Below are 18,881 nucleotides of genomic sequence, written 5' to 3' on the forward strand. Positions count from 1 at the left end.
TCAAAAATATTAAAAAAAAATAAAAAAAGGACACTTTGCGTGCTCAGTTCTGCAGAACTTTCTAGATTGAGTCCATTCACAGCCCATTTATCTTATGGACTGCTGTGGTATGTATTCGGAAGGTGAGGAATCTGCAGCTAAAAGTCTCTGTCAGAAGAACAAGTAACTTACCTTTGGTAATGCTTTTCCTGGTCAAGCCTCTGTAGCCTCAGATTCCGCACCGTTCCTCCCATCCACCCCGGTCTGTGTTTTGACTCTTCATCTTCATAGGCTCCCAAGTCTAGGAATCAGCACACTGGTATACCAATTTGCTTTTGGGGCTTCATCAGGGGTGTGGAATTTAATAAAATATCTGCTTTTCCATGGGACAGATTGCTTCATAAATTTACTTGTCCAGTGGAAAAATCCACTTGTCCTTTGTACATGCCATGAAGTACAGTGATTAATTATGGCAGCAATCTCATTATAAAAGAGCTCTGATAATAGCCTCTCTAAATATGCCAGGGCTCATACTAATAGTAGGATTTGAATTCCATCAGTTCACGCATTTTGCCGCCTTTCTACAGAGCTACATACTGGGGCTAGAGGTTGCTTTAAACAAGAGTTCTAAAGTTGGAGTGTGCTTTGAAGTCTGTGCAAACCTACAAATTTAATTGCTTTGTTTTTTTTTTCTCCAGCTCTTTTCTAATCCTTTCCCATACTGAGAATGGTTGGAAATTTACTCCTAACAAGGGCAGAAATAAAACTTCATGTTTGGGGAAAAAAGTGGTTGGAGGGAAAGCGAACTTGTAAACGCTCATCAGATTTTCACATGAGGGAAATCTACACATCATTTTTTTGTTAAATTGCCGGGCCTCCTTCGGTAAATTATTGTGAATGCGTGAAAGCTGTAATGTCATTCTGCTCTTTCACAACAACAATATTTTTTTTTGGCAATGTTTGTTATATTGGCGAGGGCATGGTAGTTCCCACAAAAATAACGTTTTACAAAAACCATGTCAAAACAAAACACACATTGACAATACCAAAAGGCTGACCACCAATGTCGGACCTTTCGACTTTGCCAATTATATTTTATTTTCAGGTTACCCATAATCTTTTTGGAACTGGTTGCACTGATTTTCCATTATAAATATTTTTGGGGGGGAGTAGTAGCATGTATCAACGCATTTTAGTAGATGATCCTTCAAAGAAATGGTACCTAAAATTTCACAGTAGTTTAGCAAAATGTTTTATTTTTTTTGTGATCATTTAATTTGAAAGCAAAGATTCATCAATCTTGCTTTCAAGCTTCTGCAATTATTTGCATCTAATCAGAGAGCATTCTGGGAGCATTATACGTAGCCTCATAAAGTTAAACTTTGCAAATGTGTGTACACATTTATATACTGGGACAACTTAACAACATTTCATTAGAGCGCACACCCCTTAAAATAAAGGCTTTGCATTAATGAACCATAAATACAAGTTTTAACAGCACTAAAATGGAAACAGTTATTACCTTACCTGCAGACAATGTCCTTCCCTGATCAATAATGTGGAACTGTAAACTGGCAGCCAAAGAGTTTGTGTTGCAGGTGGTTAGACCTAGTTGTTCCAACGACAAAATAAGCAAAAAAACTTGTTCTTGACCCCAAACAATATGCACTGGGAGTCGGACTATCGTAATTCCAAAACCCTGCTACATGTCTGGAGGCATGGGCAGTCTCGAAAGCAACTGACATCAGCCCGCTGGAGTGGCGCCTGTATAAGCTCCTCATGTCACTTCAGGAGTGGAACAGCACCAGTGCGGAGCTGCATGGCACCACCTTCCGGCACACAGACGTACTATAAAAATGTTTCTAGATCTAGTCAAACACCTGGGTAATATTGAAAAGGTGAGGAATCTGCAACTAGATAGCCTCCATCAGAAAGACCGTTACTTAAAGTAAGAAACTTGGGGTCTGATTTAGATTTTGGCAGATGAGCTACTTCATCACACCGATATCTCATCCGCCGCAATGTAAATGCCATTATATCCTATTGGATTTATATTTCGTGGACGGGATATCCATCACCATTGTGACGGAGTAACCTGTCCACCTAGATCTAAATCAAGCCCTAGTTCTTTAAGCCCTCCCTAGAAAGGGTTCAGGAATGTTATGTCTTTTAGCAAACCACTGCAGCTGTTCATTTTCAGTATGGTTCAGTAATATGGCAGTGCAGGAAAAATTCCCATACACTGGTAGCGGTAAGGGATCAAGTGAGGGCCTATTCAAAGTTGACATACCCACCACTGATATCAAGCCAGAAGGGACACAGAAGACTAATGGTTTGTCCATAAGTGCCACATCATGGAGTGACAACATTAGTATTTTAAACCTTTTTCACAGACGGGGACAGTGGGGAGAGCCCAAGCTTCTACTCACTTAAATGGATTCAAAATAGTACATGGAGTGGAAATGTTTAGCTTTTTAGGAAAGGAGATTGACATTCATGCAGATATTTTGTCAGCTTTGTGGGAGAAATAGATGCCAAGGTTCACACACAGATCTAAATATGAACTACTAGACGAAGTGCAGCTATTATAGCTAACATTTCTTTAAATATTTTAAACTGCTCATTTTAGATAGTAAATGATTCGAAAAGCTGCCCATATATGTTTATTTACACATTTCTAATGTGGTTACATTTTCTTATTGGTTTTCTAACTAACACTCTGTTGTAGCTGTCTCATTCGAAAGACCTTGTATGAACCAATGCAAAAGAAATGGTGCTTGGTCAGATGGAAAAACAAGTATGATCGCAAACGCAGTTTGCAGAGCCGTCCAGTGAAGTGCTGAAATTGAGAGCTGTTCCTGTATTATGTCATCAGGCAGTGTCTCTAGTCACCAATTTTCAGACCTAATCCAGGTTGCTTTTGGGGGCTGTTGAGAATTTATTATGTTCTGGACATAGAACAACATAAAGAAACTGCCAGATAGATAGGTGGGTTACCTTGCTGTGTACTAGCACTCAACCAAGTCTCCAGTCCGTGCGTTTCTGGTTTAGGTCATGTGCTGTAATTGTTTTAAGTCATTGTAACACGCCAAATCATCATAATAATAATCAACCGTTCATGGGAGAAGTGATGAAGAGCCAGCACCACCTTTCACTGCCAAAATCAGCCACTGATGGAAAACCCTCACTGACTTATTCATTGTGTTGAAGGTGGGCACAAGTCATAAACTGTTAGCAGTTGAGTCAACCATATCATTTGATCTTGAAACACAAAAAAGGGATGGCATGTAAAGATCGAAGGCAGTGGCTTTCTTTATATTTAAAAATATTACTTTATCACTCTAGTAAGTTGGATCTCTCTCGTTGAGCAATTGCACATGCAGAATTTACAGGCAACAATGGGAAGGCTAAAGGTTTCATGTGTGGTAACAAGATTAATTTCCAAGAACACATCTCACTCCTGAATGTAGGTAAGTGCACTGATGTTTATAGGCTCAGTAAACAGAACAGCAGTCATCAAGAAAATTGCACATTGGAGGCACAGGTTATAATGTAGTGTGATATTTGTAAATATATGCAACTGAAATGTCCTAAAATGCCCCTCGTATATAGCTGTTATTTCTGACTGATACAATGAAAGCTGGCAGCCAGTGGAAGAGAGGGAGTCGTAGAATAGTGAAAATTTGTGGCCTGTGATGTGTGCTAAATCAATTAAGAGGAATGATAGGAGGCTAAAGTAGCCATGTGCTTATTCGATTACAAAAAGCTGTAGGCTGAATTTAAGTGATTTACGTTAGTCAAATTGACAAGTAACGAAAGTCAAAAGGATGCTCCATCCTCTGCAGAAGTCATGAACACAGAAGGAATAACATTTGGTTCAATTGAAAAGATTAACCGCTTTATTTCAAGTTATTAATCACTGTAAGCGTAAGTGTCTTTATGGTCCTAGACTTCATCTTCGAGATGTCTGCAGTCTATACCTTTCTGATCGTTAACATTTCATTTATTTGTAGGTCAGCTATTACTTTCCTCTGAAGACCTTGTGGCGGTCATTTTTTGCAGCGTTGGTTGCTGCATTTGTTCTAAGATCCATCAATCCATTTGGCAACAGCCGCCTGGTCCTCTTCTATGTGGAATATCATACCCCATGGTATCTTTTTGAACTGCTACCCTTCATACTCCTGGGAGTATTTGGTGGACTGTGGGGAGCATTTTTCATCCGTGCAAATATTGCCTGGTGTCGGCGACGAAAAACCACCAAGTTTGGAAAGTACCCTGTCCTAGAGGTCATCCTTGTGGCAGCAATTACTGCCGTTATTGCATTCCCTAACCCATACACCAGGCTTAACACCAGTGAACTCATCAAAGAACTATTCACAGACTGCGGGCCACTGGAATCGTCATCACTATGCGACTACAAAAATGACATGAATTCAACCAAGTCAGTAGATGACATCCCTGATCGGCCAGCAGGCACTGGTGTCTATTCAGCCATTTGGCAACTGTGCTTGGCCCTTGTTTTTAAAATTATCATGACAGTCTTCACGTTTGGTATCAAGGTAAGCTTGTTGTTAATAAATTTATTGTATTTTATGATTTTCCTCAACTCATTGGTGCACAGTGAATTTTTTTTGTGGCACAGAAATGTAATGCTTTAGGTAAATCATAGACACCAGTGTGGTTTAAAAATATTGCTTATATACGTTAATAAAAACCACAAACCAATAACCATCTGGGACTTTAACAACTAAGACACTGTCACTCTTAATTCGAACACTGCATGAAATTTTGTGAGTTTGACTATAGACTCAGCAGCAATGGTTCTTGAATGTAACAAGTTAGCAGGATTTGCCTTGGCACTAGATTCAATCACCTAATGAATTTGACAATTTCCAGATTTGGGCATGGGGTGTTTTTTACCCTCTCTCCAGAGGGTCTAAATAAAGATAAGAAAGGAGACCACATACAGTAAAACAGATTTTTGGGACATTCTCTATGCAGTTTTTAGGTCACACCTACACAGCACACGCAATGTGCTGCAAGACGTTTTGTTAACTATTCCGTGGGCTTACAACTGCCCACAGCATACCATTCGTTGTTTTCGTTGCTTAGGTCGTGTGGGCTTCCCTTGCTTTCTGGAGTTAGATTCTGTCTGGGACATGGACTAGGTACATGTGTTCTTCATCCTCTTTGTTCTTTCTTGTCTTTTTGCAACACACTGTTTTTTTATAAACTTTTCTGTATTATTCCTAGACGTGCAGTGTACTTTCCTTCTTTAACACATGCATATGGCTTTTTATTTATGTTGATGTTGCTTTCACCCTATCTGCCATTAATGCTTTATAGTAACTTATACCCACAACTCTACTATTCTATGCCACTCCACTCTACGCCCTTCAACGCCATGCCACTTTATGCCACACCACTCCATTCCACTCTCGCCTCTCCATTCCACTTTCACCACTCCAATCCACTCTGACAAACAACGCCACTCTACTGTATGCGACTCTACATCACCGTACGTCACTTCACCCTTCGCCACTCAGCTCTACACCACTTCACGCACCTCCACTTTACTCCACTCTACACCACCCTACCCTACACCCTCCATTCCACTTTACGCCACTCCATTCCACTTTACGCCATGCCACTTCTCTATACACTATCTATGCCACTCCACTCTATGCCACCCAACTCTGACTTTCTACACCACACCACTCAGCACCATTGTGCCCCACTCAACACCACTTTACTCTACGCCCCTCTACTCTACTCTGTGTCACTCCAGTCTTTTCCACGACACGCCCGCTACTCTAAGCCATTCTACTGTACGCTACCCCTTTCCACTTTGTGTCAAACCATGCTACTCTACTCCATGTATCTCTTCTCTACACCACTCTAATCTATACCACCTTATGCCACTCCACCCAATGTCATTCCCCTCTGTCACTCTACTCTGTACCACTCTACTCTTCTCCACTCCATGCACATCCACTGTACTTCAGTCCACACAGTACCACGCTACTCCTCTGTACTCTACACTACTCTGCCCGATGCCGCTGTACCCTACACTTTCCATTCCACTCTACGCCACTCCCCTCTACACCTCTTCAATTACTCAACACCATTCTACTCTGTGCCTATCCACCGTATGGTGCCCCATGTCACTCTACACCACTCTCCTCTATGCCACCCCACACTACTCTATACCACTCCACTGTAGTCCATGCCACTCCATGCCATTCCACTCTTTGCCACTCTACTTATCTCTACTTAACACCACACCACTAACTTTTAGCCAAACTGAAGAGCAGCCATGCAGCTGAGCAACACGGCTAAAAGACATTGGCAAAACCAATAGCTCTCACACAGGGGAGACCTATTTGGTTTTGCCAGTGCTTGTTACTATATACATGAAAATGTACACCCAAATGGACATTAAAAGGATATTCTGAGTCCCAACTATGTATGTGGCCTATAGAAACATGAGGCTAAGGGCTGGTTGCTTTTTTATAAAGCCATTTGAACTCCAAGGTGAGTTGTCATATTTTTATAATGTAACAAGTTGGTGGTACAATTTGCTGTGTAATTAGTGGGCGCATTATTGCTTGCCCTCTCCTGGTTAAAAGACTGAGTCATGCAGGTGCCCTACCATTCTTTCAACAGACTCTAGCTCCTGTCTTGCCTCACATTTGAGACTTCTCATGTCTTACGTTGCATCTGGAAGCTGAAGTGTCATGTGCATCCTCTTCTGGCTGAGAAGCCTCTCCAAGCTAGTGTCTCAGCATTCATCAACCTCTCCTGTTTTTGAGGCCATGCCTGCTGGCTGCCTATGGGTGGCCAGACTCTCATGCCTCAGAGGCTGCAACAGATGGCTGTCAAGAGTGTGGAAGGACTCTTGCCTATCAGAGGCTTTGGCACATAATTGGGATACTTGCTCATCCCTACCAATACTTGCATGCTCATACTACCGAAATGTCACCAGTTGCTTGTGATAAGTTGTTACTAGTAGCACCATTTTCTTATTTGACAGCAGCATGCCCTATAACAAGAAAATAATATCCCAGTGATTATAGGGAGGTTAATATATCTCATAGATTATATTATTATATACAGCTAGTTGCCGAGGTCTAGAGCAGTTGTTAAAGTCCTTATACTCAAGTTTAAAAAAAAATTCTTTTTACTGAATAAGAAAAACAAAAATATGACAGCGTATAATAGTGACCACGTGCATTCGTACCTTAACCACCATCAATTTATCAATACATTACAACATTACCGTTACATTACATATCGTCAAGTTTACATTGTGACCAGTAATTCACAGTCATACATTCCTGTACAGAGGGATCAATAAACTGGACACGTAACATTCCCCTCGCTTTGTTCCATTCCCCCCTTATCTTGGTCCATTTTCCGGGGCAACCTCTCCCTTCATAGATCACCCTCTCCGTCTGCATACACTAGTCCATATCGGCTTCCCAGTCCCTGGAGTTTAGGTGCAGTGTCTCCCCTCCAAGCTCTGGCTGTATTATGTTACGCAAATATATTTCCATGGGAAACCCAGATCCTTTCTTTAGCCATCAAGACAGTCGCATCCCATAGGTTAAGAAGGCAGAGTCGGGTTACTTCCATACTGTTCCCGCAAACTTACCTCATGTTTTAGGTTATTTTCTTCCAATATAACTGTATAGTCGGGCATTCCCACCACTGATGTAAATACGTGCCCACATGGCCACAAACCCTGGGACACTGTGGGGAGCTTGATATACCCATCTTGGCCAACACTACACCAGCATATTAAACTCTATGGAGGAGCTTAAGCTATAGTGACCCCGAGCCTTCGGCTCGGGGCCTTTAACGCTGGAGAGGGCCTTTAATAGCCGGTATAGCCCTCTACGGCGGGCTATAAGGCTATACTCAAGTTTTAGGCCTGAGCAGCAAACAATAGTTTAGATAAAGGAAAAGAATCTTAATGAACAGTCTAACCCAAGGCAGAAGCGCTATAAATAATGCCATTAGAACATTCCACCCACCGGGGATAGTATAAAAAAAGGCACGTGTGAGAGCACAAGGCTCCTATATCAGCCATGAATGTCTTTTAGTTTTTCTTCTACTCACTATTCCCACTGCTGTAACAGTTAGCGGCCACATGCATCAGCTAATCACACTCACTGTTTTTGTGCACTTAAGTCTCAGACCATGGCCCAGAATCAGTGGAGATACATAACCGGCTTTAATTATACCTAAGCTACGGGAAAGTGCGGTATTAGCACATCGCTCTACTCTCAAAAGATTTATTAAGCTCACTGTGGAAAAAGGACAAAACAGATGGTCGCTGCCACATCTGTGTAGCTCAGGTCGTATTTTATCAGAAGCCTCTCCGCCACGTTGTGCTGAACACTCCTATTTGTTAAGAGGTGAATGTAAACGCAACCATCATAAAAAAATATAAACTAATATCAGTTTGTTTATTTTGTGTTATTTTCTGGTTCATTTATAATGGTTTAGGGCTTAAATCTGTAAGTGGCTCCAACCGTTATTACAGCCTTTCAGGTCTTGTACCCAACCACTGACCTAAAACGTAATCATTTTTTAAAAACATGTTTTTAATTGGTGTAGTTCCTGAAACTCATTATTCCAAACTCTAACATTATTTGTTGGCAAGCTTGTTTTACGTGAAAGTGTCTTTTAGTATTGTAATCTTGCTTACAGTGGTGCGTTTTGTGTATTTGCAATTTCGCTGAAACTTGGTCCCGCTGGATCGGGAGGTGCAGCTGACCCCAGAGGAAAGCCAGATAATAATCTCTGTCACTCTTTTCTCTGCCCCCCATACCCTCTCCCCGCCTGGGGGGTGGGCACCCAGGGAGCCCAGCAGCAGAAAAGCACAATAAAACGAGTTGTTAGTAGAGTGACCAAGAACAAGTTATGCTTTGAAAGGGGTGTGATCACGACCAGAGCAAAGGGCGACTGGGCAAGGCAGCCCACATCATTGTCGCCTTGAGGAGAGTTTATTGTCGCTGGTATCACTGCGGAAGATGGAGGAAGATTCACAACCCTTCCTCCCCCCGGGGCCCGGCGGGGCAAATGGCAAGCCAGCCAGTGAATATATTTGGCTTTCGCCGGGGCACCCACCTATAATAGCGCGCAAGAATGGGCTGGTAAGCTTGATTTCATTGGCCGTAAAGGAGCGAATATGGCGCAAGGAGTTCAAAGATATATTTTCGCTGCTGGAGGCCAGACAGGGCTGGACCTGGTGCAGGAAAACAAAAGATGAGGACAGACAAGAGCGGCGCAACCCCAGGCTAGAGATGTCAATTGAAAATTGGTTGCATGCGTTCCGCACATTGCCTTGTGTGTTTGTTGCATGAGGAGAAGTTGAAAGCACTAGCGGAATGCATTGTTAAAGTATGATGAGGGCTATAGGGCAGAAATGCAGACATGTCCCATTATAGATTGGGCCCATCAGGACGTAGTGGAGCTCACTATGCTAATGGTCAAGAGGGGGTATAGACACACAAGCAGTTCTTTGGTTCATATGGGAGCAAGCGGAGGACAGAGGGGTACCATCATGGCTGCAAAAGGAGGCAATGTACAGGTCGTAAGTAGACACGGTCACAGCCTGCAACGTATTGGAAGTTTGAAAAGGTACAAATGGGGTGTGGTTTGCAAATACAAGCACGCTTGCAGCAGTTGGGGGGGGCACCCTGCCAGCAAGTGTTGGAAGGGCAAAGGGGAGTGATGAAAAAAGGTCCCCTTCAAAAAGTAATGATGAGCTAAAGAAGGGGATCACGGGGGCACAAGGACTAGCACCTACCCCAATTCAATGCCAATCTGTGATAAAGTGCTCAACCATTACCGTAAGAAAGACAATGCACACTTGCTAGCGGAAGGTTTCAGGAATAGATTCAGCATACTTTACTACTTGTGAAGTAGTGTGGCTCACTGGTTAGAGGCGGCAGACCCGAGAGCAGAGGACGGCCCGGGACCAGGGTTCGATTCCCGACGCGACAGGTTTCTGGACCAGGGTCAGCGGACTCGATAATTCTCTCGCCTCGGTACCCACTCTGATCAGCGATCACACTCGGCAACTCTGGGCATTAGCTTGCCTCATCTTCACTAACGGCCCCACCAGACCGCCGGGGATGCCTGGTCTCACCCTGGAGATACCCATTAAGGGACCATCTCTCAGGGAAGCCAGGAAGGGTTTCGCAGCGGTCGAAGCGCCTTGGGACCCTACGGGTAAGTAGTGCGCTATATAAATGCCTATACATTTACACTTGGGGCAGGTGAAGGGAGATTCTACAACCACCTTAAATCAGTCATGGACAATGCTGAAGTAGCTAGAAGAAAGATGGCCAAGAAGCTAGAGCTGAGCCGCATGGCTGGCCCATTCAGAAAGCCACCCCTAGACTTTATAGTATCCCCACTAGTGGTAGTCGCTAAAAAGGATCTGGGCCAGTTCCGGTTCGGTTCATCCACCATCTGTCTTACCCGGAGGGAGGATCAGTAAATAATGGATTAGACCAGGAGAGATGCTCAGTATGATATGCCACACTGGTTGAGGCGAATGACCTGTTAAGGGCAACGATTAATGGAGCCATGATGGCAAAAGCAGAGTCCGCCTTCCACCTCCTCCCATTACAGCCAGATAGTCACCATCTCATGGGTTTCCAATTGGATGGAGCCTTTTGCAATGATAAATATCTGCTGATGGGCTGTGCAATATCATGTGTGTACTTCGAAGCGTTTAGCACGATCTTGGAATGGGCACTCGGTGAAAGGGGGAAACTAATTATCTGGACGACATACTTTTTGTGGGCACACCAGACACTGAGCAATGCATTCTAAAGGTTGAGCAAGTCAAAGCATTGACAGAGCAGCTCCGGGTCCTGCTATCGCAGGAGAAGACGAAAGGCCCTAACACACTTCTGACATTTCTTGGAATAGAGCTCGCCTCAAGAGGGGGTAAACAGGCTACGGACAAAAAAAATATCAGACTTAAGGCAAGATAGCGATGGGCTAATGGACAGAAAAAAGGCAACATTCCAAGAAATACAACAGTTCTAGGGAAAATCATCTTTGCTGCCAGGGTTATCCCAGTAGGGTGCACGTTTGCGAGGTGGCTGGCCTGGCTGACAAAGAGCATTACACAACAGCATCACAGGGTCTGACTGACTGCAGGGGGTTCAGTGGAAACCTGGTATGGTAGGAACCGTGGGTGATGGCAAAGCAGCTGAGCCTGTACATGGATGCGACAGGTAGCAAAGGTTTCAGTGCCATTTTGGGTGCAGCATGCGCGCCCCCATGCGGCCCAAGAGCTGGCATGAGACAGGCCTGACCAAAAATGTGGACTGCCTGAGTTATTCCCAATTGTGCTGGTATTTACACTGTGGAGAGACCGCTTGGTAAATAGACAAGTGACACTATGGTCAAACAACCACACAATGGTCCAAGCAATAAATCTAGGGGTGGCACAGGGCTGCTCCAGTGCCTAGTGGGCTGCCAACTGGAGAGCAACATAGCAATTAAAGCTAGGCATGAGGCAGGATGTGACAACACAATGGCTGACTCTCTCTCTCGCTTTCAGGGGGAGAGGTGCCACAAATGGGCGGACGGGAGGATGACTGCACTACCAGCAGACATGTGGGATGCAGTGGAACTGACTTAATTTTACTCGTTGACAGGGCCCTGCGGCCACTTAATCGTAAGTCCTTGGAAAGGTTCAAGAGTGTGACAGGAGGAGGATGCATGAGCTTGCACCAGAGACAAGGTAGAGGGCTTTATACAGTGGGCCTCTTTAACAGGCAAGTCCAGAGCGTGGACACAGTCCCATATAAGTGCTGTAGAGTACCACACAGAACTGTACAGGGGAGTGGACCCAACAAACACATTTTACTACCATGCTGCAGTGAAGGGCTGGGTCCTCATGCAATCAAAAAATCGAGACACCAGCCTATCAATTTAATTTTAAGAGGCTGAAGGCGATCTTACGGGTCCTACTGGGAATATGTAGGTTGACACTTGTTCAGAGCAGCTTTCGCCTAAGCGCTCTTCAGTGCATACAGGGTGAGCGAGATAGTGGCGCTGTCACAGGAAAATACAGGCTCAGCCTGCCTCTTGGTAGAGGACCTACACATAGGAGACAGGCATCTGGTGGTGTACCTGAAGAAGTCGAAAACAGACCAAAAAGGGAAAGAAAAGCACATGCGACTGGAGCGAGCACTGCCCGTATGCATAACCCGTGGCTACATGCAGGTCTGAGCAGTAGGCGGCCAAGAAGGGAAAGGGAAGCACATGTGCCTGGAGGGATCACTCCCCGTATGCATAACCTGCGGCAACATGCAGGTCAGAGCGAAAGGTGTCACATCTCCCCCACCAAACCCCCTTTATTCGTAAATGGTGGCTTAGTGGATTCATGCATTCACTGTAGGGACTTGTAGTTTGACCTCATGGTAACAGGTTAAAATCTTGGCGGGTCCACTCAGCCCTTAATCCTTCTGAGGTCAATAACATGAGTACCATTGGGTTGGTGGGTAACAATAAACATCTGTTATTCAGTGCCAAGATTCCCCATGCGGTGAATGTGCGCTTTACAAATACACGTTATGTTATGACGGTGGCAGCGCATGGCATGGCAGACAGAGCGATCAGTCATCTAAGGATTTGGAAATCCTCAGTGTTAAAGTCCTACATCAGGCCCGCAGCGTACTAACACAGGGCTACTCTCTTACCACAGGGGACGAGGAAGAAAGCGAACTGTGTGGATAGTAGGCCACTCTTACATCTCAAGGCAACAGCGGTGGGCTGGAACCAGGAAGCTGTATGACTGCACATGGCTGCGCAACTCCAAGGTTATATGGCTGGGCAAACTAGGCATTAAATGGACCCTGCTCCTCCCTGCGGTGCCGGACGCGAAACAGGCACTTGAGATCCCAGCCGCAATGGTAATTCACCTTGAGGGCAACAATTTGGTGGCATTTCGGTGAAAGACCCTGTTGAAGGCCATCCACGTGGACCTGACTACCATCGCTGCTCTTGTGCCCGGCTGACTTAATATGGTAAGAAATCATAGCACGTTACGAGTGGCAAAGGGCTTTGAGCCAGGAAGCGGTAGAGAGATGTGGGCGGAAGTTGAACATAACAATTAGCAAATTCTGCAAGTCTTGGAATGGGAATTTGAGAGGCATAGCCTCTTCAACCTGAGGATGCCTGGCTATTATGCAGATGATAAAGTTCACCTGTCTAGCGTGGGTATCAACATGCTCCTCCTAAACATCGTGGGGGCATTGGAACGTCTAGGTTTCTCATAGGTATTGGGGGGAGCAGTTAGATGTTGGTAAACCACCACCAGCGTGGCAGAGAGCTACAAGGGTTAACAATGAATATCTGATCACAAGGACATAAAAGGACAACTGCCAGAACAAGGTCCTTGGGATGCCTTACAGTAGGGACACTTGAGGGCAAACAAAAGGGGTAAGAAATGGTAAGCGCTGGGCGGACAGGGCACTTGCAGCCCATGCATGGCCACGAACGCCAGACATTCGATAGCAAGGAAAGCCTCGAGGTCACGACCCGCTGTACCATGTGAGCAACAGAAGGAGAGCTGTCACTGTAGTTAACAAACCGTGATTTAGGACAACCATAAAAGAGACAGTGTGACTTTAAGGAAGATGCATAGTGGGTTATGCAAGTGATGTTATTAATGTGCACTAAAGATAAGAGTATATCATGTAGGGCCAGTTATGAATGGAGTGCTTTACATTTAAATGCAGGATCAGCAAAGAGCTGAGCATGTTAATGACTGATGCCATTGTGAGGAATTATGTACCGGCTTATGATGTGAATAAGCTGTGGCCATTCTAAAACTACAAAGGTCTTTGTGCCCATGTCTAATGGGAAAAGTCAATGGCAGGAGGTAACGTAGGGATGCTCGCTCAGCTGGAAGTGTTGAAGTTGGGGGAAAACGTCAAAATCGTGACTATGTGCTCTTGATTTTTGGGGAATTTGCTAATTTACCTTCTTCTAAATACATGTTCTCCTTTTTTTGTGTAGGCAATTTTTACTGCCTTGGTCTACTCCTTTTCAGGTTTGCCTGTGCAGCACAGCTGACTCTAGATGTAATGTGATAAACCTAAAAAAGAGCTTTTACCTGAGAACTATAGAGAGGGTTTTGTCTCCACCCACATGTTGGTAGACAGGAGTACATGGTATGACTTTTCAGAAGTTCCACACAAAAAAAGTGCTTCCCTCCACTCAGCGGTGATTATTTTATTTATCCGGCTGCCTGGACCAGCACCAGTATATCTGCCTGAGCTTGATCTTTTGGGGGCACATTGTAATGCTGTTACCGTTTTAGAATCGAACATTTTATTATGCGGCCAGTAATCCATGTACACAGCCTAGCTGCCTACATCAACTTGCCGGCAGGGCGTATTTAGGTAGGTGTCGTACACAACGTCTGGACCTACAACCTGGAGGGCGGTCCCGCGTAACTGGAGCATTAGCAACCCCCACCGGATGCACTTAGTCCGCAGTTTTATAGAGAAAAAGTCCAACAAAACTAAGAAAAACAGTGCAAGCAGCCCCATTGCCCACTCACCCCACCCCACTCCCCCCAGCCCGCTCAACCCCGCTCCCCCCCACCCCACTCCGCATCAGACATAACCAGGACCCAACTTGACAGAAGAAGCACGTCCCTTTCCCGGACTCACAAGACTCAGCATCTCACGGGCTTGGTACGGCGCCCATCGGCTCCAAGGGTATGAGTTGTAGTATTTGCAAATACTTCGGGCATGTGACTTCCCTAAGGTCTTTGGACAGAAGCTGCAAAAACGGAGCCCACAGAGCAGCATATTCGGACCCCCTGCCGTCTACACTCAAAGAGAGGCGCTCCATAGCCTGGGCATGCCATAGGTGTATCAACCAATCACGTACGACAGGTATGTCTGGGGAGCCCCATCGCGCCAGTAACACCTGTCTCGCCGCTAATAACGCCAGCGCAAGTTGTCGCCCAGTCAATGTGCACAGAGGGAAACATTTAGGGTGAGGCAAGCCAAGCAAGGTGTGTTCGGGAAGCCTTGGCAGTGTAATCTGAAACGCGCTGTCTAGCTCGTCCAGCACCGTCGTCCAATAACGCTATAATATCGGGCATCGCCAATGCAAGTGGAGGAGGTTCCCGGACATCCCATAGCCCCTCCAACAGAGACCTGTTTTTGCCTTATCCCATGTTGTGACGCGGGCAGGGTTGTAATACCAGTATGTCACCGTTTTGTATGCTGATTCAGCGCTAGCCGTGTTAGCGGTCGTGTGGTGTGCAGGGTAGAACACCTGTTCCCATTCCTTATTCGAGAGGGGGCGCCCCAGCTCCAATTCCCACCGCACTTGCGCTTTCGTGCGTTGTTTCCGAGGACAACTCAAGATCATAGCATACAATTCGGAGATACGGCTCCGGTCGTCATTTTTACGAACAAGCCAACGCTCGAAAGCTGTGAGAGGTCGCGACATGAGGGCCGCGTTGGCCGGGCGGGTTATCCAGTGCGCCACCTGTGCATAGGAAAACACATCCTCTGCCTCTAATGGGAAGTATTCCGCACACAGCACAGGGAAGGGGATCAAACCCTCCAGGTCAAAGAGCATGCCCACCCTCTTACATCTCTTCTCCCTCCAGCGATGGAAGACCGGCGATGCACGCCCGGGGGGAAAATCAGGGTTGTCGACAATCGGCGTCTTCGGCGAGGGGAAGGAGGTCCACCACTTACGAATCGCCAATTGGTCCCAGGCCTTTAACGTCGGAGCGGTCACCGTTGAGGAGTATAATCCCCACGATCTATCTTTGCGTGGCAACCATAGCTCTCTCCATATATTGCATCCGGCCACCGTTTGATCCATGAAAAGCCAATGTTTACTGGACATGGGTCTATTCCACTCCAGTACATACCTTAAGCAGGAGGCCTGGAAAGAAGCCGAGAGTTGCGGGAAGCCTAAGCCGCCTGCTGCCTTCGGGGATGTGGTCGTTGTGAACATGGCACGGGGACGTTTATTGTCCCAGAAGAACTTATTCAGTAAACCCTGAAGCTTCTTCAGCCCACCTTTCGGCGGCGATAGGGGCAGCATCTGGAATATGTAAAGAATTCTAGGAAGGAGGGTCATCTTAATGGCTGCCAACCTACCGAACCAGGCTAAGTTGAGGCGAGACCAATCGATATGGATCTGGAGGTCTGCTCAATCAACCTATTATAATTCAGAGAGAGCGTTTTAGTCAATGTCGAGGCCAGCTGAATACCCAAATATGTGATGTCAGACGGGGCCCAACTGAAGTCAAAATCTCTCTGCAGATCTTCCACCTCAGAAGGCGGAGAAGATATATTCAGAATGTGTGATTTAGCGAAGTTAACTCTAAACCCCGCGGCTCTGTGAAAGGCTTGGATCTCTGCAGAAAGGTGTCGTAAGGAGGAGGCAGAATGTCGGAGCGCCAAGATGACATTGTCCGCTTACAGACTGATTTTATGCTCATCCGCCCCCAAAAGGATACAGGTGATATCGGGATGTGACCTAACTCGTTGGGCGAACAGTTCCATATAGAACGCAAATAGAAGCGGCGAGAGGGGGCACCCCTGCTGTGTCCCCCGGGCGATGGAAAAGGGCGCTGACATAGAGACATTGAACCCAGCGCAAGAAGTTGTTACTAAACCCGTACGTCCTGAGTACCTGGAAGAGGAAACCCCAGCTCACACGATCTAAGGCTTTCTCCGCGTCAATGGACAGTAGAAAAGCCTGCGCTTTCGACAGGTGCACTATGTCCAGTAAATGTAGCAGCCTCTTGGAGTGGTCTCCACCTTGCCGGGTGGGAATAAAGCCCGATTGGTCAGGGTCAATCACTCCGTCCATAAGGGGCTAAGCCGCGCAGCAAGGATTCCCGCAAATAATTTAGCATCTATGTTAAGGAGCGAGATCGGCCTATAGGAGTAGCATTCAGCAGGGTCCTTGCCAGGCTTGAGATTGACCGTGATGGCCGTATCAGACATAGTAGGGGTGACCGATCCTGTGTCAAGAAAAGAATTAAAGAGGCGAGCTAAGAGAGGCACCAATTCCCTACAGAAGGTTTTATAAAAGATGGCAGAGAAGCCATCTGGCCTGGGAGATTTGGCCAATTTAAGGCGAGAGATGGCAGAGATGACCTCCTCTACACGGATCTCCGCTTCCAGCTCCTCCGCCGCATTAAGAAACAGGGGTGTAATACCAGCCGATTCAAGATATTGGGTTATATCTGTCGACGACTGCTCCTCCCCCATATACAATGTCTGGTAAAACTGGCGGAAAGAGTCAACAATTGCCGCGTCCGAAGTGTGAGACGTCCCCTGTCGATCCCGCACCTCGGTAATGGCAGAAGCCTGTGCCCGCGTGCGTAAGCGATGCACCAGCATCCTACCTCCTTTATCTCAACTCAGATAGAATTTGTGACGCAAGCGCAACAGCGCATGACCTGCCCTTTCTAGGTCCAGATTTCTGAGCATGCGCCTCTTTGCCTCGAGTTCTCTCCATACTCGACGCGCCCCTGTCCTCTTATGTATAGCCTCGAGTCCCCGCACTTCCTCTTCCACCTCCCCTCTTTTTTCTCTACGCAGTTTAGCATACGTGGCCGCAGGCGCAATGAAGTTCCCCCTGACCACTAGTTTCAGTGCTTCCCATATTGATGCCTCTGCCGTGTCCCCAATCGAATTTTCAGCTAGATAGTGAGTGATAGTGTCCCTGATCTTTGTAACTACGGAGTCAGCGTGCAGCATGGAGTCTCTAAGTCGCCAGCCTGTCTAGGGGGGACGCGGGACGCCCAGGGTGATCCTTACTGATAAAGGCGCATGGTCAGAGAGAGAGCGGGGAGCAATGTCGGCATCGGAGAGGTGCGGCAGAAGAGCCGACGCGGCGAGGAAGTGATCAAGGCGTGCATACGTCTTGTGCGCAGCTGAGTAGTACGTGTAGTCACGCACTTGGGGATGTTGCTTCCGCCACACATCATGGAGCCCACCATCCGCCAGCCATTGCTTCCCCTCCCCAGACCAAGCACCGGAGCAGGACACTCTGTGTTCAGATCTGCCCAGCCCCTCATCCATCACAATGTTAAAGTCCCCACCTATCAGAAGGAGCGCATCAGGGAAAGCAAGAACCTGCGCCAAGGCCATGCACAAGAAAGGCTCTTGTTGAGTATTCGGGCGTACAAAGACCCAATGGTGAAGATCGCGTCCCCCCACTGCACCCGCACCGCCAAAAACCTCCCTCTAATATCAACCAGCTGCGCCAGTACCTTGCATCTCACCCGTGCACTAAACAGCAAGGCTACCCCATTTTTCTTGGCAGGGTCTGAGGACCACAACTGCAGCGGGTAACGCCTGTCGCGCATGCACCGTTCATCCTTAGGGAGGAGGTGCGTTTCTTGCATAAGGCAGACATCCCTCCCGCACTCTCAAGCAGGGAGAGAACCGCTGAACGCTTCACAGGATTGTTGAGCCCACGAACATTGAGGCTCACCTCCTTCAGTTCTCTAGTCATCATCCCACAGACAGGATAGTAACTCTATCACCTCAGACCCCCTCTGGGGTGTGCAGCAAGCACCCAAGCAACCCGCCAGATACCCTCCTGCCGCTAGCCAGGGACAGTCCAGAGTAGTCTCCTCCATGATCCCCCCCCGTGTCTGATGCGGAGCCCCCCCACCCCCTTCCCACCCTGAACACCCCCCACACATTCACAGCCAAAACCCAACAAAACAGTACAGAATAAAAAGGGAGCAAGCAACATACGAAAGTTCGTATTACAGGCCTCAAAGGCAAGGGAAGGTGTCCCCAATCTTCAACCTTCCAACTCCCGGACTCATTCACGCAGCAGGACATAAAGTTCAAGATGTACCT

General features: G+C 46.6%; 1 protein-coding gene across 1 annotated transcript in view; it reads left to right on the forward strand.

Annotated features, from left to right (window-relative positions):
- CLCN3 (Cl-/H+ antiporter 3) overlaps positions 1–18,881 on the forward strand; it is a 247,540-nt gene that overhangs the window by 145,395 nt on the left and 83,264 nt on the right. The window contains exon 7 of the mRNA XM_086963830.1: positions 3,993–4,538. Within this exon, the coding sequence (XP_086819956.1) occupies positions 3,993–4,538 (546 nt within the window). The remainder of the gene's footprint in view (positions 1–3,992; positions 4,539–18,881) is intronic.

The sequence above is a fragment of the Lissotriton vulgaris genome, chromosome 3_1 (assembly GCF_964263255.1).
Source record: "Lissotriton vulgaris chromosome 3_1, aLisVul1.2, whole genome shotgun sequence".
NCBI lineage: Eukaryota > Metazoa > Chordata > Amphibia > Caudata > Salamandridae > Lissotriton > Lissotriton vulgaris.